Genomic DNA, 22,909 nt, shown 5'->3' on the forward strand with positions numbered 1-22,909 from the left:
ATTTTTGTTATGGAGAGGGCCTTCAAGTTGTAGTTCCAGAGAGGAACCCTCTCCTCACCACACTCACCACCAAGAGGGGCGGGCAGGCTTTCTGCTCCCCCCCCCCCCCCCCCCGGGGGGGGGGGCCCCCCCCCCCCCCCCCCCCCCCCCCGCAGAGGGCAGATGATTCCACTCATCACTGTGTCTGTTAGTGACAGAGCAGTCCTCGATAGGTATTTTCCTCCCAAGTTCGAGAAACAGCGCTATGCCTCTGGCAGAATAACGGATAATTTATTGATGCTGTAGATTTACTTAGCCAGAATTAGAAATGGAAATTCAATGAGTTTACATTTAAATCCTACACAATGTATCCAGGATCAAATTCTGGCCTGAATGTTAGTTTATAAAAGACAAGTCAGGCACAGTGTAAAGCTAGTGCACAAGATGTGTTCATTGCCTGCCCTCTAGGACCTCCATCTCCTGAAAAACACATTCATTCTGATTCCCTGCGGGGCTGGGTTATACTGGCACCTGGATGTGGGAACAGGAAAAAAGGAGATTAGTGGAAGGTGTTGCCAAAGGGACACTTGCCTCAGGTAAGCAGCAGGAAGGAGCCATCACTGCTCTAGTAATACCTCAGAAACACATTTGCAGGTAACGAATGTATCTCCCCCAACATATGGGACATACCTATTTACACAATGGTACCTTTAGAAAACGGAATAAATAATCTGGTAGAAAAGATTTTAAGACTTGGCTATATTTTCACACTGGATTCTTGTTCTAAGTGACTAGAACAAAAACTATAAATGTGGGCAGTGGGCAAGGGTTACGGTATGGATGGAAAGGGAAAGGTAAGAAGAAAACCAAGTACTCCTTAAGCATTAGCTGTAGAAAGCAATCTGGAGTTGAGTATTTTTCAAAAGCAAAGCACTCTCAGAAGTTCATTTCAATGAACCTCAAGACTAACAGGGTAGGAGGGGTTCTACCTTGGCTCTGAGTTGGCTCCAGCCATCCTGCTAGGGCCGCAGTTCATAGTTAATCTATCTAACTAACGTCTAATCCATTTCTTGTCTACACAACAAGAAGGTTGAATTGCCGTGAGTACACTAGGTCTCTTCCCAGTCTAAGTTTTCTAAACCGTTTGGTCAATCAGCAAAAATTGTAAGGAAATTTGTTCTCTTTTAATTTTTTCAAACGTAGAAATGAAGTTAAGCTGGTAGAGTTTTGGGTGTTTTGGGGGAGAGGAGACCAAATGAGACCATATTATTCAACAATAACAAAAATATAAAAGCATACTTATGTTTTATATATTCAAATGCATCCGACAGATTCAATGTTGTGCCCCAAACCACAGAGTGATTATACATCTAACTTTAAATTTCCTAGAGCCAAAGAGAACTTCATCTTCTCTGTTAACTGTTCTCATCAAGGGAATGATGAGAGAACAAGCACTGAAATCAGCTGGACCCAGAGTTCAAATCCTGACTCTACCACTGACCAGTTGCAAGATGGGGCTCTGGCCAGCTGACCCTGTCTCTGGCCTTCATTAGTGGAGTAGCACATGCACAGAAAAAAATTTCTAAGCACATACATGCAAAGCTCAAGCCCCCAAGTAGTAAACTAAAAATAAAGAGACGGTATGCATCCACATTTTGTGACTGCTGGTTCAAGCATAGGGTCTTTCTTTATGTGAAGGGGCAGCAAGGATTTTCCTACCCAAGTACTGCTAATATTTTTTAAACAAGTGAGCTTCCTGCAGACAGGCCTGATAAACAGAATTCAAATTTTAAGAGTAGGTATTTGTTTTTTCAAATAAAGTTTACAATGAAAAAAAAATCCCATATCATCATCTAGGGGAAAAGTGTATTTCAAATTGTCTTTTAGCTGCTGGCCTGCAGCACTGTTCCACAGGACACGGAAATTGGGAGCATTTCCTATAAAAATAAGTGTAGCAGAACACAACCCAAGCAAATGTGGTTATATTCTTTAACTACACAGGTTTTTTTAACTATTTGATATGCACGACTTTTAAAGTTGAGGGACTGAGAGCAACTAAAAATAACAAGTAAGCTTTGGCCAATACAAGTTATTCACTATTTCCATCTAAAAAGCTTTATTTTCTGAACATCGTGCAGAAAAATGTGGACATTTTCTTCTTGAAACAAGAAAATTAGCTTAAAAAAATTACTTCATTAATACACTGTGGAAATTTCACTCTGACTTGTTTAAAAATCACTCTATCAAGTTATTTATAAATATCGTTTTCTTTGCTCTTTTCCAAGATTTATTTTCTCTGATCCTCCCAAGCCACTTTCTCAGAATTTCTGCCGGGGGGCCTTTGGAGTGCACAGTAGCCCCCTTTTTCTCAGCCATGCCTCCTCCGCCCCCAACCCCACAACACCACTGAACACCACTTCTCCAGAGCCCTGCCCCCCCCCCCCATGGGCAGGCGCACTTCCCAGCGACTGACATACCCTGACTAGGCACACTAGCACACCAGCTGTGGGCTTCTCACTGAAGCTCACCAACAGCCCCCTTGCCGGAACAATCAGTCAAGAGGTGGAGAAAATGAGGATGGAAGAAGGCCTCCAGGGCACTGGGGCTGGGTGACCGCCCTCCTGCCTGTTCTGCTCCCACCACGCTGGCATTTTCAGTTGCCCCCCTTCCTCCCGCGCTGGGCCTGAAGCTCCAGCTGAGCGTGGCATCAGCCTTCTACTCGTCCCTTCCTCCCTCCAAAACGACGAGCACCAGTGTGGAGTCACCCTCTTGTTCAAGGGCAGCTCAAACCTGTCTAGCTGCATGACCGTTCTTTCGGATCTCTAAAATAACACTTGCTTAAAAAAATAATAATAAACAGTACAATAATATGTAGAGTGCATTTTCAAGGGGGTAATACTGCTCCCTCAAAGGGGTGAAAATGGGTTCTTGTGGAGGGCAGTGAAATCCCCCGTAGACGGTACAATCATCTGTAACCCTCCCCAACAAACTCTGTTCCTTGGTACTAAATTTGATGGGAGTCAGGAGGCAATTGGGAAAAACTTCGATAGACTTTCCTTGGGAAAGAGATGATGGAAACAAAGTCGAAAAGCACTGAGACTGTGAAAATGCCCAAGTCTCTCTTCCCTCTATCCTACTCCTTCCCCAGAGACAAGCACCTGTCTTCTCCCACGGGCACACATATATTAGAGTGGAACAAGTATAAAACAGCACAATTACCAGGCCACCTTCACAGGCACCACCCCTGAGGGCCTACGTTTTATAACAGTAAAGGGAGCCTGGAGATCAGATAAAGGCCTGCTGGTTGCCAACAGCCATCCCTCCCAGGCACTGAGACCTGAGAAGGTCCCCCACCAGCATCCCTAAAAGGGGATAACAGAGTAGAGAGGGACACCGAGCTTCAGAAACATCTCAACAAGATATCCCTAAGTACAACTCAGTGAAAAGGTGGGGGTGCACCCTGCACAAGGGACTGTGATCACAGAGATACGTATGAGAACTGAGGGCCCTACTTGTGCCCAGGGATGGTCTAGAATCTACTAAAGAATGAAGACGAGTCCTTCCTGTATACTCCTCACAATGTATTCTTATCACAGTGCTTGGTAAAACCTGGAAGCAGACAATTCCAGATCACTAGGCTCCCTGTCGCACGCCACCAAGATAATCCAGCATTACTCCAAACCCTGTAAGTACAATCCCATTCAATGCAGCTCCCCTCTCTTTCAAGTGTTCCGGTGTCATGGATTTTTTTTTTTTTTTTTTTTAAGATTTTATTTACTTGAGAAAGAGGGAGAGAGATAAGCAAACTACCTGCCCAACCAGCAGCCCACCCCTGAGGCCCAATCCACATGCATGCATTTAAAGCAGTGGAAAGGAGAAGGACAAGCAGACTCCATGCTGAGCACGGAGCCCCATGCAGGGCTCAATCTCAGGACCCTGAGATATGACCTGAGCCTAAATCAAGAGTCAGACGCCTGGGGCGCCTGGGTGGCTCAGTGGGTTAAGCCTCTGCCTTCGGCTCAGGTCATGATCCCAGGGGCCTGGGATGGAGTCCCGCATTGGGCTCTCTGCTCAGCAGGGAGCCTGCTTCTCCTCATCTCTCTCTCTGTCTGTCTCTCTGCCTATTTGTGATCTCTCTCTCTGTCAAATAAATAAATAAAATCTTTAAAAAAAAAAAAAAAAAAGAGTCAGACGCCCAACTGACTAGGTCACCCAGGCACCCCAACAAATACCTTAATAAGGTGTATTAAGACATTTGCAAAACTATAACAACAACAATAATGTAGGGTATTTAAAATAAAAGAATAGAGGGGAGCTTGGTTGGTTCAGTTGATGGGGCACATGACTCTTGATCTCAGGGTTTTGGGTTTGAGCCCCATGTTGGGTGCAGAGATGACTTAAAAACAAAACCTTAAAATAAAGAACAGAACCCACTGGGACTACCACTGTCAAAGGGCCAAATGGGTTCCCATCTGAAATACCATGATGCCTCTTCCCTTCTTCATTATCTGCCATTCTTAAACCTCATGCAAGACAATGAACAGGTTTTAACATTTTCTTACCTACTTAACCCCCCCATACACACCTTTGCAATTTTTTAAGATATTCATTCACATTATAGAGACAACAAACAAGATCACAGGCCTTGAAGTCAAACTTTTAAAAGTTCCCAAAACTGTGTTCCCAATTCTAGTGTGACCTAAATAAGTAACCTAATCCTGATGACCGCATTTCTGATAGGTAGTCTTCCTTCCAGGACCACTGTGAGCATGAAGCTGGTTCCACAGGTATGGAAGGGCGAATCTCCATGCCCGACACATGAAGTTAATGCTCTCCTCTTATGTGGGCTTGAGTACAGAGGTACAAAGCTTTCTATTAACCAAACCCCACTGCTGCCTATTCACTTTATTGTCTACAGTTCAAAAAAAAGTTCCACTGGGACTCATCCGGGATACCACACATCACCACTCATCTCAAAGCTCACTCCTGCCTATCTTTGCATCCCACATTTCTCATTACTGCTAATGGAAAGGATGAAGTAACTACTTTTTAAAAAGCAGAAATTCTTTCTTAGGGGGTAGAGGTGGGAATTCTAGAGAAAATCCCTTTACATTTGGTATAAGGTCAAGGTAGACTGCATGCCTTCCTCAAGGTCACTACAAAATCTGAGACTCTATGGTGTGAACTGTGCTTAAGATCTGATGGGGAGGGACGCCTGGGTGGCTCAGTTGGTTGGACGACTGCCTTCGGCTCAGGTCATGATCCCGGAGTCCCGGGATCGAGTCCCGCATCGGGCTCCCAGCTCCATGGGGAGTCTGGGAGTCGCTCTCTGACCTTCTCCTCGCTCATGCTCTCTCTCACTGTCTCTCTCTCAAATAAATAAATAAAATCTTTAAAAAAAAAAAAAAAAGATCTGATGGGGAATGCTTATATATTCCAGAGCTGTGGAAAACCGTATTTGTCTCAGGTAAACAGGAAGGACACCTAAGAGCTTTTTTTCCCCAACTGAAACTCTTGAAACTCAAAGTTAACACCCCTGCTGGTGAGCTTCTTAGAGAAACCAGAGAAACTTTCAACCCTGTGCCCATGTCGCTTTGCTGTGCTTTATCCAAATGAACCTTTGTGAGCAGACTGCCATTCAGCTTCACGTGGATCCTCTCGCCTACAATTTTGCTTAGAAAAACCAAGTCCTCCAGGACTGCACCATGCACGGCTGTCAAAGTGCAGACACTGGGACACTTCTGCTCATTTTCTGTATGGCCATTTTCAAGTTGGCAAAGGCAGAATTCTCCTCTGAGCAATAAAGACAACATAATATGCTTCCTAGTGAATTTCTTCTCCAGTTTACAGACTAGCTGGACTTGGGATTTCCTGGAAAAGATTTCAGTTGAGGAGTGGGAACAAAGATGATAATCTTCCAACCACCGCCAATCTTCTGCTTCCTTGGCTGCTGTTATATTCAGCTCCTTTAGCCAGGCTCTGAGGGCCAACTGCCTCTCCAGCTCAAGGAAAGCCTGGCAGATGCTGGACTCAAACTCATCCAGCTTCTTGCCATTGGGCCTTAGGATCTTCCTGTGGAACTGAACATGGCCTTCTCCTAGGTGAGAGCACCGGCCTAGGAAGAGCCTACGAGTATTTTCAAAGTTGGGTCCTTCTCTCAGAAGGACAGCCAGATCTTCAGATACAGCATATGGCACCAGCACAATTTTTTTCTCTCCAAATATGTATACTCAAATAAATACAAAGACATTATGATTCAATGTGCCAATACTATGAAACTGACAAAGTTTTTGAAGTAACCTAAGAGGAGTTGGGCCATTGCCTAAAGCAAACAACATAACTAATAAACGATTAAGAAAATGCAGAATAAAATGTCAATTTTGTCTTCTCTATCTAGAAACCGACCTTCAGACTACACTAAAATATACATAGTTCAAAGTTGGACTTTGAACCCAAAAAACCAAAACTCCCATTAAAAAGGGGGCATAAGACACAGAGACATTTCCCCAAAGTAGACATACAGATGGCCAACAGATACATGACAAGATGCTCAACATCGGTTATCATCAGCAAAATGCTAATTAAAGCTGCAATGAGATACCATCTCGTGCCGGGCAGGATGGCAAAAATCAAAAACACAAGAAACAAGAAGTGTTGGGGGAGGATATGGGAAAAAAGGAAACTCTGCACTGTTGGTGGGAATGCAAACTGGTGCAGCCACTGTGGAAACCAGTATGGAGGTTCCCTCCAAAGTTACAAATAGAGCTACCCTCGGATCCAGTAATTGCGCTACTGGATATTTACCCCCAAAATACAAAAACACTAATTCAAAAGATACATGCACCCCATGTGAACAGCAGTTTATTTACCACAGAAAAATTATGCAGGCAGTCCAAGCACACATCCATAGATCTACAAATAAAGAAGGGGTTGAGGTGCCTGGGTGGCTCATTCGGTTAAGTGGTTGCCTTTGCCTCAGGTCATGATCTCAGGGTCTTGGAATCAAGTCCCACATCAGTCTCCCTGCTCAATGGGGGGCCTGCTTCTCCCTCTCCCTCTGCCTGCTGCTCCCCCTGCTTGTGCTCTCTCTCCCTGTCAAATACATAAACTCTTAAAAAAAAGTGGTATATATACTAATATACACACACACTGATGTGCCCGCATGTACAATGGAGTATTACTCAGCCATAAAAAAAAAAGAATCAAATCTCACCATGTGCAATGATGGAGTAGAAAGTATTATGCTAAGTGAAATAAGCCAGTCAGAGAAAGACAAATAACCATATAACTGTGTGAAACAAAAACAAGAAAAAAAAAATGAGCAAAGGAGTTAAAAAAAAAAAAAAAAAAGAAAGACACAATCCAAAAAAAACAGACTCAACTATGGAAAACAAACGGACAATTACCTGAGGGGAGGGGGATGGGGATGGGGGGAGTTGAATACTGCCCAGCTGCAACTAATACAACACTGTACGGGAACTAACCTGGAATTAAAATTATAAAAATAGTAATAATAAGACATCTTAAATAAATAAAAGTTGTACTCTGAAATTTCAAATCTCAACAAGTAGGAGTCACACCTAGAGGCTGGATTCCCAGAAGAATCTAGACTCAGAAAGAACGATGAACAAAGATGCACATACTAAACAGCTCGGTATGTGAGAAACCTCAACAAACCAAAGAACAGGAATCTAGATGCAGGGCCTCTGCACCCTGACCCCCACCCAAAAGGCAAGGGTGTCTCTAGTACAGACCAAAGAACCTGCTGGCATGCTAGATGGGCTCCTGGAGAGAGGGTGTGCAGGGACCTGGGGAGGGGGTGCCGAGGGGAGGCAGTCATCCATCTCCAGGGGCCAGCACACCTAGGGCAAGCCATGTGCAACGTGCCGATGTCCTCTCCATGGGAGCAGCACAGGCTTCAGTTCTCTTGTACCCCTAGAGCGCGTGCCTGCTGCATGTGGCCCACAGTGGGTACTCAACAATGACTTTTCATCCACTGACAGAAGGACCCAACAAGAAAAATGCTACAGATTTAAAGATCTATCCTGTTTCGGAAAGGCATCTGCATTTGAATGCTGCTGGTTTTTATAGGCGCCACATCTCCTTGATCTACCAATCTAGTAATCTTAGATGGATCACTAGGGACATACTTGTTTTACTTTCTCATAAGAGTCCCTATGTCTATGGCACTCCTTATGGCCAGCTCAGTAACTCTAGAAGCAGGGCCTGCTCGGAAGCAACAACTGTGCCCACTGTGCGGACCTGCGTCAGGGCGGGAGGAGCTCCGGGCTTATGTACCTTCAGGCTTAGATTTAGATCTGTTCTCTTCTGGGTTTTTATATACATATATATAGACAGAGATTTTTTAAAAAAGATTTATTTACTTGAAAGAGAGAACACAAATGAGGGGGAGAATGGAGAGCGAATCTCAAGCAGACCCCACGCTGAGTACAGAGCCCAATGGGAGGCTCCATCTCAAGACCCTGAGATCAGGACCTGAGCCGAAAGAGGGTCGGATGCTCGACAGACTGCACCACCCAGGTGTCCAAATCTCTTTGATTCTGGTTAACAAACGAACAACCGGCAACCTGGAAACTGCTGGACATACTTCTTAAACGTATGGAATGGAAAATTAAACTGGGAATAGTTCAAAAGAAATGAAGTTGAGATTCAGGAAATACAGCTTAATTATTCCAGATACATATAAAATCCTACAACAAGTTGTAGAACTAACTGGTCACGCATACTCCATAAGCTAAACAACTCAGAAGCTAATGCTGTCCTGGTCTGCAGAGGTCACAATTCTTTATAAAATACTAGTGCTTGTCTTCTGTGCTTGATAACAACAGCTCTACGAGGTAACCAAGGAGAGGATTATGTACCTAAAACAGGCAGGAGAGGAGTATGTGGACTAGAAGATGTTATGTAATCACTGTCACCCTGACTTTATAAAAACCAAGAACCAACTTGCCAAAGCAAGGATTTGACTCCTCTGATAGGAAGGTGCCTCGTCTGCCTCTTCGCAGTGCTCTGGAGTCAAACAGAGGAGTTAGTTATAATCCCACCGGACCCTCGCAGGTTCAGCCATATCCGCAGCACGACTGTGATCAGTTCTGAGTACTGTACTCTAAGAGGGGCCACTGACAGACTGACATCCGTTTCCAGAAGAGGCAAACTGAATGGAGAAAAGAGGAGAAAGATCATCCACAACCCTTAAGGAGGGACTGGCCAGTCAGGAGTGGCTATCTAGAACCTGGAAGCGGCTGTGGGGGCCACAGAACAAACAGGCTGGCACCATCTGAACATTCGCATGAAAATCATATAGGGGTGCTTGGCTGGCTCGGTCAGTGGAGCATGCAGCTCTTGATCTTGGGAGTTGTGAGTTCAAGCCCCACCTCTGGGTATGGAGATTACTTAAAAATAACAATCTTTAAAAAAAAAAAAAAGTCCCATAGAAGAGGAAGTTCATCTATTCTGAATGGCACGCTGGAACTACTAGGGAGGCGCACTGGATCCATGCAGGAACTGAGCGAGTGCAGAGTGTGGGCCAAGCACAGCTGGAGGACAAAGCCTGCAGGAGAACATTCTCTTGCTTTGGAAGGAGGCTGGCTGGGTCTTGAATTTGCTGTTGCTACAGAAATCCTGATGAAAGGGGACTGACCCTGAAGCCCCATGGGCAAAGTAGATGAAAAAACAGAGATGCTCTTCCGAGCTTTGTTTCCTTCATCTCACATCCAGGAACTAAGGCTCTGCCTCACTCTGGGCTCATCAGACCCGCAGGCCTCCGGGGTTTTTATAGCCGTCTGCATCTTCAGGCACTTGCATCCTCAGCGGCATCTGGGGCCTCCCACATAACCTGTGAGTGGGCATGTGGACAGCCGGAAGCTGTCCTTTGTTTCTCTAATCACATGGGACATCATGGCAGTGACATTTCCGTAGCTGTGGAATGCACACTCACTCCTCATCAGTGATATAGCAAGTTTGCTTCGTAGGATGGGTCTTGTGACCTAAGGGAGCCATGAAATCCACCTCCAGGCCCCAAGTGTACACCGTATTTGCAAGGAACTCACCTCCACTGACCCGGAAAAACACCTTCTGCTCCCAAAACACTGCCCACAGTTACAAGTGCTCCCAGGTGCCCACCCCAGAAGTGCGTCAAACACACACCACCCCCTCACCCTGAGCTCCTGATGAGCCATGGGTGGAAAGGAGGCTGAGGAGAAGCAGGACACCAGCCTTTCAGGCAGCCTTCAATACATCAGGAGCTCCTATTGGGGGCCCAGCTACATCTCAGCTCATGAATGTCTCTTCTAACTATAGTTGCGTCTGTCCCTTTGCTGGCTGTACACCAACAGTGAAGAACAGAGCTCAAATACCTCACCTGAAACACAGGCTAGATGCTGACCAGTGAGATGTCACAAGAGTCTTCCAGAGACATTAACTGTGCAAGATACCAGAGCCTTTTTCTCAGTGAACATCAGATACAAAATTTCCATCAAAAGGCAGGACAGAATTTCCCAGTTCCTCTTTTTTAAAAATTTTTTTCTAACTTACATCATGAAATAGCATATGAAGATATAGGACTCTCAACTTGCTGAGACCCTAAGTAAGTAAAAAGGTCTTGGTTCGCTTTACTTTAAAGGGGAGTATGAAAAAAGATGAAGTCAAAAGTAAGGTTGAAACACCTTCATGTCACCAAGTCCTATACAAGTGCCACCAAAGACAAGATAGATACAAACTAGGGTACAAGCTTCTTACATACTGAAACAAAAAAGGCAATAGTTAACAAGATTGACAGAGTTCCTAAAAATAAAAATAAAAAAGTGTGACCACAGTTCCCTTTTCCAGTTCTGAAGTCCAGGAGGACCCTGGGATGAGGTCACGTCTTGACAAGGTTAATTCCATGTTCTACCTGACTGTAACACAAGCTGAGAGCAGGGGACAAAGGTCTCGCGAAGGCTGTATCTCGAAGGCTTGCTAAAGACACCCAGGCATAGGAACAGAATAAACCCACCTCTGCATCCCTTCCAGACCAAGGGCCAAGGGAATGAGGAGAGCGAGTGGCACACAGGCAGCCAAGGGACCTTGGCAGGACTCAGCAGAGAGAAGTCGCTGGGTCAACAGCCTATTTGGCCGGCCTGGCCCATCTCTTCCCGTGGCCACGGCCTGCACCCTTAGCCCTTGCGCCTTCTCGCAGCTCCAGGAAGACAAGGTCAGGAGTACAGTTACCCCCTTCTTTCACAGGAGAGGGTGAACCCAACAATGGCACAGGAGAGGTCTCCTCCACCTCAGTTGTTTCCCGTCCTCTTCCATGATCTTCCCCACTTTCCACTGGAACCTTCTTCCCTCCATGGCCTTGGATCCCCTCACCCTGTGTGTTGAGTCCTTCCCCTTAACTTGGTCCATGAGTGGGTATAGACAACCTGCCACCTTATTTGAAACAAGTGCATCTTTTTTTTCCCCCCCCAAGTATAGCTGACACACAGTGTTACATGGTTTCAGATGTCCAGCATCGTGATCCCACTTCTCTGTACGTTAGGCAATGCTCACCACAACAAGCACAAATACATGTATTTTTAAATAATGTCTACACCCATCTTGGGGTTTGAACTCAGGACCCCAAGATCAAGAGTCACATGCTCTTCCAACTGAGCCAGCCAGGCACCCCAAAAGGCACTTCTTTGATTAAACCTACTGCCAGCTTCCAATACTATCCTGTTTCTCTTTCATTTCAGGACAAACCTCTCCATTTAGTACTTCTTCCAGAAGCCTCTGGAAATTTACTCTACTGAAGACCATCTTCTCACAAGGTTACCAGGGACGCCCTCAGTAGCCAAATCCAGTGGTGTGTTTCTGCAGCACTCCAGAAAACCCCTCCAACCTCTCCTCCTGTGGCTTCTTGTTAAAGGACATCATTCCCAAGTTCCTTCTCTGGCCTGCCTCCTCCGTTTCCCCTTGAAAGCTGCCAGTTCTCCCTGAGTTCTGGCTTCTGATTAAAACAGTGAAGAGCATGGGCTCCGGAAGCTGAATGCTCAGGCTGGAGTCCCAGTTCCACTGTTCCTCACCTGTAAACCAGAGATCATTAACGGTTTGGGGAGTTGTTGGGGAGAGTTGTTGGGGAGAATCAAGGACTTAATTCATATAAACATGAAGAAATTAATAAATGTCAACCCTTATCCTTCTGTGCTTTGCTGGCCATTCCTGTCTGGATACCAAAAAGATTTCCTCTAATTTAATATATCACACAGAACAATCACTTGACACTATTTGACAACCATTTTGATAAGAAATCATTCTGATGCTGCCTAGGCTTTTATTTTAAAAACCACTTGTTATTTGGGACTCCTGGGTGGCTCAGTTGGTTAAGTGTCTACCTTCGGCTCAGGTCATGATCCCGGTTGAGCCCCATGTTGAGCTCCCTGCTCAGTGGGGAGTCTGTTTCTCTGTCTGCCCCTCCCCCTCCTCCTAGCTTATTCTCTCTCTCTCAAATAAATAAAATCTTATTAAAAGAAGAAAAAAACTACTGGGAGTACCTGCATGGCTCAGTCAGTGAAGCGCATGCCTTCAACAAAGGTCATGATCCCAGGGTCCCAGAACTGAGCCCCGCATTGGGCTCCCTCATCAGTGGGGAACCTGCTTCTCCCTCTCCCCGCTCTGGTGCATGCACGCGCTCTCTCTCTCTCTCTCTCTCTCATGCTTGTTTTCCCTCTCTCAGATAAATAAATAAAATACATATTTTTAAAAGTCTGCTCATTATCAAATAATTCGTAAAAGATGCCCCCACCTCACTCTGCTGCCAAGTCTCACCTGAGTGGTGGGGTGGTGACAGAGAGAATAGGTGTCCCAAATGTCAGTGACTTGTGACTTCATAATAATGAACTAAAGCAAGTGATCTGAATTTTGACGAGGCCAGCCTGATACAGTTTTGTTTTGTTTTGTTTTTATCATCAAGAGGAGAACCACCTTCCCTTTCATAACTTTAGTGGGAAGTATAAACTGATTTTTTCTAGAGAGTCATTTGGTACCACCTAGAACACTTAGGAGCACTGGGTCAAAAGTTACGCTCTTTTCTACACAAGCACTTTTGAAGGAAACATCCGCAAGAAGAGAGGTAATGAATCAGTAACGGGGATCCATTACCACCGACTCTGATGCAGTTCTAAAACAGTCGACTGATACTCAGAGTTGCACAAGTGGCCGGCTTGGGGAAGGGATACAGGATACTTTCACTTCCATATTTTGGTACTGTCTGCATCCTTCACAACAAATATTTCATTCACAAAATCAGAGTACAAAGAGAAGAGGCTCCCACAGGCAAGGAAGATGGCGTCATACGGAGATGGCGCATCAAAAAGTCACGGGTTCCACAGGGATTTGGCTCGTCAGTCGGGTCTGACTCCCAACGCTACGTCTTCTCCTCCACCAGATGCTCTCCTACCCCCTCCCTTCTAAACAAGCCCCAAAAGGCATTCCCCACACCATACCCGGAGCCAACAGCCTAGAGAGCGGGGCTGTCTGCGGGAGGAGGATTAGCCAGCAGGCTTAGACTGCGGCTTCCCATGAAGTCCTCTCCAGTCACGGAGAAGCAAGGGTGCCTGAGAAAGCCACTTCCACCACCACCACTGTAGCTGACTGAGGCACCGGAATAGGCTGCAGAGCTAGAGAAAAAACACTGATTCAAACCAGCCCATGGGGAATCTGCAGTCTCAAAGGGCGTTGCCGGTATGGTTCAGAAGTTCATAATAAGATATTTGGCAGAGATGTCTCAGACTAAAAACACTGTAACTCCACCACTGGCCCCTATAAAAAGAGCCTCCTACGACGCGCATTGTTTTAGAAGGTGCTGTAAGACGGAATGCAGGAAAGGGTGTCAACAGCAGAGCGGTCGCTGGAAAGAGGAAAAGAAGAAAAAGAATCAGGCCAAGAGAGTAAGAAAATGCAAAATGAAAGCCTGACTGGCGAAGTGCACACGCGTGTGTGGCTGTGTGTGGAGGGGGTTGTGTGTGTGCTTGGCCAAGGTGAGGTGGGGCTGAGGGTCTGACACAACATACGGGTCTCTTAAAAAAGGTAAGGAAAAAGCAGAGACAAATGCTCTCCAGTCTTCAGAGCAGAGAACGGGCCATTCAAGGGAAGGGATGTGGCCATCTGTGAACTCTCGAGAAAGGCCGTAGAGTTCCAGCTTAGCTGCTAAGGGCCAAGGACACGGACAAGCTCACAATGGGATGTTTAACATAAGTATAATTTCTATACTCGATTAGAACCATGATTGCTGTTGCTATTTTTGCATTCAAAGTGGAATCACATGTTTGAATTAGGAGAGACTTACTACACATGGTATGGATTATTTCCTCTCCTATTTCCTCCCATGTGAAACAAAAGGAGGGAGGGAAAACTGCACTAGGGAAGCACACACTTGCTCCCCACTCCCCCCTCACCCGGTTGTGTGGAGCCTTGTGCAGCACGAAGCAGGCTCAGAGGTTTGGGACAATGAGGAAAAACCAGTGTCCAAACATTTGGGAAGGGGAAAGAAACAACAGTGAAATCACAGCCAGCTCTCCGTGGAGCCACTCCACGACTAGGATCCTCCGGAAATTTGTGAGGGAGGAGAGGAAAACGGCCATAAATGCTTAGGCTGTGTCTCACCCGAAGAGTCCATCCAAGCCCACAGACCTCCTTTTTTGTCTGTACTTCTGCCTCGAATTCTCTGGCCGGCCCACTGCAGACTGCTGGGAACATAGCACCCTGAAGCTTCCCTCAGCCCAAGGAAGACACTGAAGAATGCCCCTCCCTGCCTCACGAAGGAAAACTAAGTGTTCTGAGCTCATGGACTTACTTCACACAGGTCTAGGTGGAGCCCTCAACAGACCATTTACAACAGAAGGCCTACAGTGACAGCCAAAATCTTCACACAAAAAGGTAGGGGTGCCCGGTGGGCTCAGTCAGTGGAGCTATCACTCTTGATATCAGGGTTATGAGTTCCAGCCCCACGGTGGGTGCAGAGAGGACTTAAAGCACTAAAATCTTTAAAAAAAGAAAGAAAAGAAACACAAAGAGGTAAATATGTTTGTCAGCCCTCTGTGGAGGAGTATGAGGCCTCTCTGAAACCAAGAAAAGAAAGAGCTATCTTATCTTGTTTAACAGAAATCAATCTCTTAAGAGAAAGCCAAACAGAATTCGGCCAAAAAGTGAAGCCTCTAGCTTTCCACAGAAGCCCCTGGCTCTGCGGGGAGCATGGACAAGGACAAGGGGAGCATGGAGAAGAAGAACAGGGTTAGAGGCCCCAGGATTTCACAGAGGGAGCACAGGCCACCAGGGGAAGGAGTCTTGGATAAGGACTCTAGGGGCAGATCCTATTCCTGACACAGAAGCAAAACCCAGAGATGTTGCTTGGCATGGTAGTCCCTTATCTGCCTGAAGCCTCATTCAGATACAAACAGATTCCTGAATGAAAGGCCGAGTCCTGGAGATCATCTCAGTAGCTAGAAGATAAGAGAAGCTCAGAACACAGGACTGAACCGAACCCCGCCAACAAAGCGGGAACAGTGGATCACATTTACATCATGTGCACTTCTGGGTCCAGGCACGAGGCTCAACACTTTACATGAACTGGCCACCTTACTGACTTCCAACAACCATATAAAAGAGATTATCTCCATATTCTTATTTTACAGATGAGACAGGGGTTACGTGCCCGAAGTCACCGAGTCAGAGGCAGAAGCAAGACTCCACGTTCTTAGCCACCAGGTTCTACTTTCTCATGACAAGAACCCAGAGAAGATTAACTGCCATTTGCGAGTTAACGAGAATTCCCAAGGTCATCCGTTTTCAAAAAATTTGCCATGTATTTTTGTATTTGTTAGAACCCCTGACATCTCCCCCTCCCCAAATTGTGTAAGCCTCAGGCCCCACAAACAACCAGGATCTACTCTGGACTCAGGAAATCCTTAGCCAAAACCTGAGCACAAGTACATACAAGTTATAGCTAAAAGCCCTCTATGGCTAGGAATTTGGAGTTAAGAAGAAGCAAGCATGTGGGAATATGCCATAGGAGGCTAATGCCTAGAAGAAAAAGAAATTCTCCAAAAATCTAAAGACAAGCCCCTTCCCACCACCTAGTTGTACTGAGAAGGTAAATAAAGCATCTTCTTATTCTCCTGGATATAATGGTAGCTGGCTGAAAAATCAAAACCATCCAATCGCACTTCATTTTTTTTTTTTAATGTTACAGATAATAATCATGGTTCACAGTACACTTTTAAGTAAAAACTCAGCTCACTAGTCCCCATGATCACACTGTGGAAGGGAAAAGGTCAGGGGAGAAAGGATGCACTCCTGGTTGATGAAGGTAGCAGCAAGATCCTCCTCATCAAGCTTAGGTTTTTTTTGTTTTTTTTTTTGTTTTGTTTTGTAAGTAAGGTCTACACACAACATGGGGCTCCAACTCAGGATCCCAGGAGAGTCACATGCTTCACCAACGAAGCCAGCCAGGCCCACTGCCCACTGTCAAGCTTATATTTGAAATCTAAAAAAGTGGATAGAGACTGACAAATAATACAACTGCCACAAAGGAAAGAGTGTAAAAAACTGTGGGCTGGGGCGCCTGGGTGGCACAGTCGGTTGGGTGTCCCACTTTTGGTTTCAGCTCAGGTTATGACCTCAAGGTGGTGAGAATGAGCCCCTCAACAGAATGGACTCCACGCTCAGCAGGGAGTTGGCCTGAGACTCTCTCTCTCTCTGCCTTTCCACAAGTGCTCTCTCCCTAAAATAAAATTAAATTTAAAAAAAAAAAGAAAGAAAAAAGAAAAAGCTATGAGTCACAGGACAGTAAGCTTGATTAATAATCCTCATTCAGGGACGCCTGGGTGGCTCAGTTGGTTAAGCGGCTGCCTTCGGCTCAGGTCATGATCCCAGCGTCCTGGGATCGAGTCCCACATCGGGCTCCTTGCTTGGCAGGGAGCCTGCTTCTCCCTCTGCCTCTAGCCTGCCACTCTGTCTGCCTGTGTTTGCGCTCTGTATCTCTCTCTCTAACAAATAAATAAAAATCTTTAAAAAAAAAAAAATAATCCTCATTCAAATTCCAGAGTAGGGGTGCCTGGGTGGCTCAGTGGGTTAAGCTGCTGTCTTCGGCTCAGGTCATGATCTCAGGGTCCTGGGATGGAGTCCCACATCGGGCTCTCTGCTCAGCAGGGAGCCTGCTTCCCTCTCTTTCTCTCTGCCTGCCTCTTTGCCTACTTGTGATCTCTGTCAAATAAATAAATAAAATCTTAAAAAAAAAAAAAAAAAAAACAATTCCAGAGTAGAGAAGTTTCAGCATTTTAAAGAGGAAAAGCAGGGTACCCCTTCTCAAGTTAGCAAATGTATTTTCTTTAACCGTTTTGGTCAAGATGGCAGAAAAAGAGGGCATGTCCCACCCAGGTCAGCTGAATGACCGCTTTGCAGGTGGCCTTTGGGAGATGCTGGCACCCCACAGAGCCTTCCAAAGGAGACTTCTACTGTTTCTCTCCAATTTGGGAGTCTAAGATAAAGAGCCTCAGGGGCAACCCTCTCCAGTCCCTCTCTCCTCAGGAGCTTTGTACCACCACTTTGTTACTGCTCAATAAACTTTGCCTGGTGCCCGAGTAGCTCAGTGGTTAAGTGGTTAGGTGTCAGCTTCTGGCTAAGGTCATGATCCCAGAGTCACTGGATCAAACCCCATATCGGGCTCTCTGCTCAGTTGGGAGCCTGCTTCTCCCTCTCCCTCTGCTGCTCTGCCTACTTGTGGTCTCCGTCAAATAAATGTTTATTTTGTAAGATTTTTAAATTTATATATTTGACAGAGAGACACACAGAGAGAGAGGGAACACAAGCAGGGGGAGTGGGAGAGGGAGAAGCAGGTTTCCCGCCGAACAAGGAGCCTGATGTGGGGCTTAATCCCAGGACCCGGGGATCACGACCTGAACAGAAGGTAGGCGCTTAACGACTGAGCCACCCAGACACACCAATAAATAAAATCTTTAAAAAAATAAATAAACCTTGCTTTCCTTCCTCCAAAAAGAAAGAAAGAAAGAGTTTCAGCAACAACAAAGGAATTATGTTAAGTTTTCTAATGTAATATTAATAAAACAAACTGAAGAAAAAGAAGCTGTAAAAAAATCACCTGATCTTCCAAAATATCACACTGCACTACAGAATTCTTTTGCAATGAATACTCTAACAGGATTGATTTCCAATTTTTAAAGATAGTAAAATCTACTCCTGATGGAGAAATTCATTCAATCAACATATACTGAGCACCAACTACATGCCAAGTTATATTCTAAAATATAGATCTTGATATATTTCATCAATGAATGAGACAGGAACCCTTATGGCTGGTGGAAAGAGACAAGAAACAAAAGTTTTGAATTAAAAACCTATTTCTGGAGGACCTGGGATGGCTCAGTAAGTATAGCATGGACTCTTGATCTTAGGGTCATGAGTTCAAGCCCAACAATGGGTGTAGGGAAAAAAAGAAAAAAAAAAAAAAAAAAAAGCTAAAGCTAAGCTCATCCACAGCTTCACCATGATTCTGGTGTTCTACTAGCAAACCAAGGCAGGCCACCTTAGGGTACAACTACAGCTGGAGTCCACTGTCACCCTGGGGTTACCTTGATCAGGAACACTCTTGGAGCAACTGCTTGTCCAAAGGCAGACAGGCTGGCAGAACTCGTGGGACATTTGGTCCTATTTAATTAGTGTATGATTGTTTCACTTACTCTTCAGTGATTTACAATTTTAGAATTAAGTCTTCCAACATGGTTTTTAGCTGCTGAGGGCTACCATTCTGTAACCAAGAAGATTCTGTGAGAAGCTACTTTGCTTAAATCATACATTCTATGTGAGAAGGAAATGGTGAGAACATGCATTCCAATCCCATTCTTCTTCTTAATAGTTCAGATAGACTCCCCCTAAAAACATCCTGAGGTAAGATCACTTCACGTCTACCCACCTCCCCACTTTCCTAGAACCTCTAAGCTCCCCCCTAGTGGGGAGCATGCTTCAGTGCGTCCTCAACTTTACAAGGAACTACTCTGGCCCCAACATCTTGCTCAGAGCCAGGCATCAGGAGATGCTGTGCTTTCCTTGAGGACCTGTCCTGTTTTCTCACAGCTTAAAGGGCACAGAGGTGTTTTCCTTTTCATTCTGGTCCCCAAGATGCAGTCAAATGTCTGGCTCACTCTGCAGAACACATACAAGATCTTACTACTTTAAGAGTGTCTACCTACCCCACCGAACTGTCTACACCAGCTTCTGTACTGTCCCTGACTCTACTACTCTATCACGATCTTTGTAGATAAAATTACTGGATCTAGTTGTTTAAAGATGTTGTTGAGTCCATGCTGAAGGATTCTATTTTTTTAGGCTGTTTTCAAACTTCTTGCCTATTAAAAAATATATATAGAAGTTTGACATGTTTTGCCATGTATTATCATCTTGTCAAGTAAGTACCTTAAGCTTACAGATTTTTTCCTGAAATTTTACTAATTAAAAGTACTTAAGATCAAAGGCTTCCTCAATTCATTGATGAACTGCTTTCACAGCTGGAATGTAATAAGACCAAAGGCTTATTTAATAGAAATGGAATACTTACACAGGCAGTGACAAGTCTAAGAACTAGATTACCAATTTTCTGTTACTAATAACTAATGGCGACAACACAGTCACTGCGGACTCACTAGAAACACACATCTCAATGCAATGTTTAGGGGTGGTAACGATCACTCCCCCCTTCCTACTGATTAGGAAACAAGGACAGAGATATCCGCTACCTTGCCCAATATCATACAAGGCAGTAAGTGGCAGGGGGAGGACTAGAACTCTGCTCAACTCCAAGGTCCATTCCATACTGCTTCCTGAGGAGGTTTCTATTTCTTCCATTTTGTTGTATGAAGCTTTGGGGGGTGGGAGGAGAACACCTTACATTTAAACAACGTATCAGTTATTACAATACATTAAAAAAAGGCAAGAAGAAATCAAAAGGTGTTGAACCAAGTGATGTCAAAATTCATGTTCCATATAACCACTCCACTGTTGGCTCTGTGTCCTCAGTTGAAACTCAGTATCTCATACAAAGGCCTAGCAAACATGGATATTTGATTTCCAAGTCCAGAACAGATGAAAACAGCACTGCATAAATAATCACAATGTCAAGAAGTGACAGGTGGACGGCAAAAGTGGGGAGGGTGGGGCAGACAACAGGGACTTTACTAAGAATATCCCTAAGCACTACACTAAGATATCACTTTTAGAGTTAAAATTCTTAGAATATTCCAACTTTCTTCTGTGATCTTGAGCAAGGCACACCCAGTATAAGCTTCAGCATCCCAACCTGTAAATGATGTTGGATAGCCCCAGCAATCCCTCCCACCTCACGGGGCTGCTGTGCTGTTAAGATCAAAAGACTTCCTATGAAAGGGTACTGTAAGAAAGGCTCATATAAATGAAGGAGGTTGTTAAAATACGGCAAAGGAATAAACCCACAGTTATAGAAACCGAAAGCTGTAATAACTTTCCAAAGGCTCTGAAAACTGAGGTTTTACTGTTTTTAAAAAATGCGTAATAATTATAGTGATCTAACCTCAGTCTCTGCATTTCCTTGTTGGTCTGCTCAATAAAAAGTAGGAAAAGGGCAGAAGCTGCTTCATTAGTCAGCAAAAAGAAATTAATACGGATATTAACATCCAAGAAAAATAAGTCACTTGAAGGACTGCCAAAGTTATCGGGACCTCATTTACAATGCAAAAAGGAAGAGACTCAACTGCTGTGGGCCAAGAATCACAAGGGCAAATTAAAATTAATGTGCCCAAGCCAGGCCAGGGTATCCCATCCAACAGTTTGGACTTGCTGATTCCTCGGAAAAGATTCCTAAAGCTCCATGTGTAAGCCTTGGAAAGAACCCGCAAGATCAGACACAAACCACTTACTTTTCTGTCCTTTAAAAAAAATTTTCAGAAGACTGTTTTCTAATAAGGGCAACACACTTGACAAGGTAAAGGACCTCAACGTTTCAAGTTTAGATTCGGGGACCAAAATCAACGCTTTGCTTCACCGATTGTTCACAATTTATTAACAACTGAATTGTGATGCGCAGGCTGTAACAGGGTGAGAAGAGACAGAACTCTCCCTTAGGGTTTGACAACGGTGCGCTTCATTGCCTCTCCATAATTCACTCCACACCGCATACACCCCGGACACTGGGCTGTTACAGCTCCGACAGCGTATTCTACCAGCGGTGGAACGGTGCGGTGGCAATCCTGACAAGCTTCGGCTCCCGGGAGGTTAATGGGAATTAAACCACAGCAGCAATCCTTTGTGGCGCTTTGGCCAGAACAGCAGAAAGGAGACAATGAGCGTTCTGTGCGCAGTTCCGCGCCGATTGGCTGCGCTCTCCCCCCTGAAACCCTTGATGTCATGGGCTTGGAATGCAGGGAGGGAGGGAGGGAGGAAGGAAGGAGAGGATTTGGGGAGGGGGCCGCCTCTCATCTCTTTCCCAGACCAAAAGTCCCAAAGATAAACCCAGTGCATTCTTCGGCTAGACAGTGGCAAAGCTGTGAGTTACCAGAGCCAGATCACACCAAACTACAACCCGTCTCAGGAAATATACCCCGAACAAAAGCAACCCACGAAAATATCCTTGATATCGGTAAAGTCTAATGTACTACAAACTTCTATTTAAGAAAAAAAAAAAAATCTTCTCTACAGCAGATATCACTCCCAAAGCGGCGCGCTCAGGCTTTGTCTTTATCTGCAGCAGCACAGCAGCACCGCAATTCGAAAAGTGGGAAGTGTCCGAGGCTCCCGGAGTCGGTGCACCCCTCAACGGTCCCTTCTCCGGGAAGCAAGGAACAATGGAGGGCCCAGTTCGGCCACGTAACCGCCTAACTTCGCTCGTGGCTGAATTCGGCCAAGGTTTGGGGAGGGAGAAAACGCTGGGTCGGCCAGTAGCCCGGGCCAGGGCGCACGGCGGGGTCTGCGTGCTGGGTCCCGGGCCGTACCGACGGGCCCCACCTAAGGGCGAATGACCAGGCAGGAGCGCCCCCTTCCCGGAGGGGCGCGTGCTGCAGCCACGGTCTGGCTCCGGGAACTGCAGGCTGGCGCTGCGGGGTTCCAGGAGCCCGGGAACTCACCGCCCTCCACCAGTCCCAGCCAGCGGCGCGGACAAAGCCGGGAGAGCGCCGGGACGCCCGCGCTTCGAGTCCCGGGACGGGACCGAGAAGCGCGGCCACTCTCGCGCCGCCCCGACGTCTCCTCCCTCCAAAGCCAGACGGGCAAGGCGTGCAGAGGCGAAGCGCGCGGCCCAGCACCGCCCCGGTCCCAGGGACCCCTGGGGCGGCGTCCAGCTTCCCATCCCTCGTCCACGGCGGCGACGCCTCCACCCGAGACCCGGCGTACCTTGTTCTTGACCTCGGCCGAGAGCCCGTAAGAAGGGCCCTTGTTGAAGTGGGTCATGTTGGTTCGGGAGGCGGGAAGAGGCTGCGCTCGGCTCTGAGGGTTTCTCGTTCTAGGGTTCCCCGCTCCTGGCCCCGAGGAGTGGCCGCAGCGCGAGAGGCTCGGAGCTCGCTCCCCTGGGCGGCGCAGGAGACGCCCAGACGCGGCGGCGGGGCGCGGGCGGTGCCTCGGCTGCTCGGTCCGACTGGGTCCCGCAGAGCCTCCCGCTCCGCTCCCGAGTCCCCCCACGAACTGCCCCCACCTCCTCCCCCGGGTCTTCAGGGATTGGCCGACGGGCCGGGCCAATGGAGAGCCGCCTCCTCTCTCTTCTCCGACTAGGTGGGGGGGCGGGCCAATTGAAGGGCGGCGGGCGCCGCGCTCTCTCCCGGCGCGGGGCTCGGGCCTCCGCCCCCGTCCTCACTTCGCGGAGACCCGCGGCGAGGGGCCCCTCCTCCCAGCTGGGCAGAGGGCTGGGCGGCGAGGG

The 22,909-nt window shown here is 46.4% G+C and overlaps 2 protein-coding genes across 3 annotated transcripts in view; one reads left to right on the plus strand and one right to left on the minus strand.

Annotated features, from left to right (window-relative positions):
* Window positions 1-12,605, plus strand: part of SLC44A3 (solute carrier family 44 member 3) — a 116,611-nt gene extending 104,006 nt beyond the window's left edge. Inside the window, exon 16 of one of the 2 annotated variants that reach the window (XR_009399542.1) lies at window positions 11,715-12,605. The gene's annotated coding sequence lies outside the window, so the exon portion shown is untranslated. Of the gene's footprint in view, window positions 1-3,575; window positions 5,390-11,714 lie in introns of those variants that run through there. The other variant, XR_009399543.1, reaches the window with a different exon arrangement.
* CNN3 (calponin 3) overlaps window positions 1-22,690 on the minus strand; it is a 29,720-nt gene extending 7,030 nt beyond the window's left edge. Inside the window, exon 1 of the mRNA XM_059375459.1 lies at window positions 22,390-22,690. Within this exon, the coding sequence (XP_059231442.1) occupies window positions 22,390-22,446 (57 nt within the window). The 5' untranslated portion in view covers window positions 22,447-22,690. The remainder of the gene's footprint in view (window positions 1-22,389) is intronic.
* Between the last annotated feature and the right edge of the window lie 219 nt (window positions 22,691-22,909).

The sequence above is a fragment of the Mustela nigripes genome, chromosome 14 (genome assembly GCF_022355385.1).
Source record: "Mustela nigripes isolate SB6536 chromosome 14, MUSNIG.SB6536, whole genome shotgun sequence".
NCBI lineage: Eukaryota > Metazoa > Chordata > Mammalia > Carnivora > Mustelidae > Mustela > Mustela nigripes.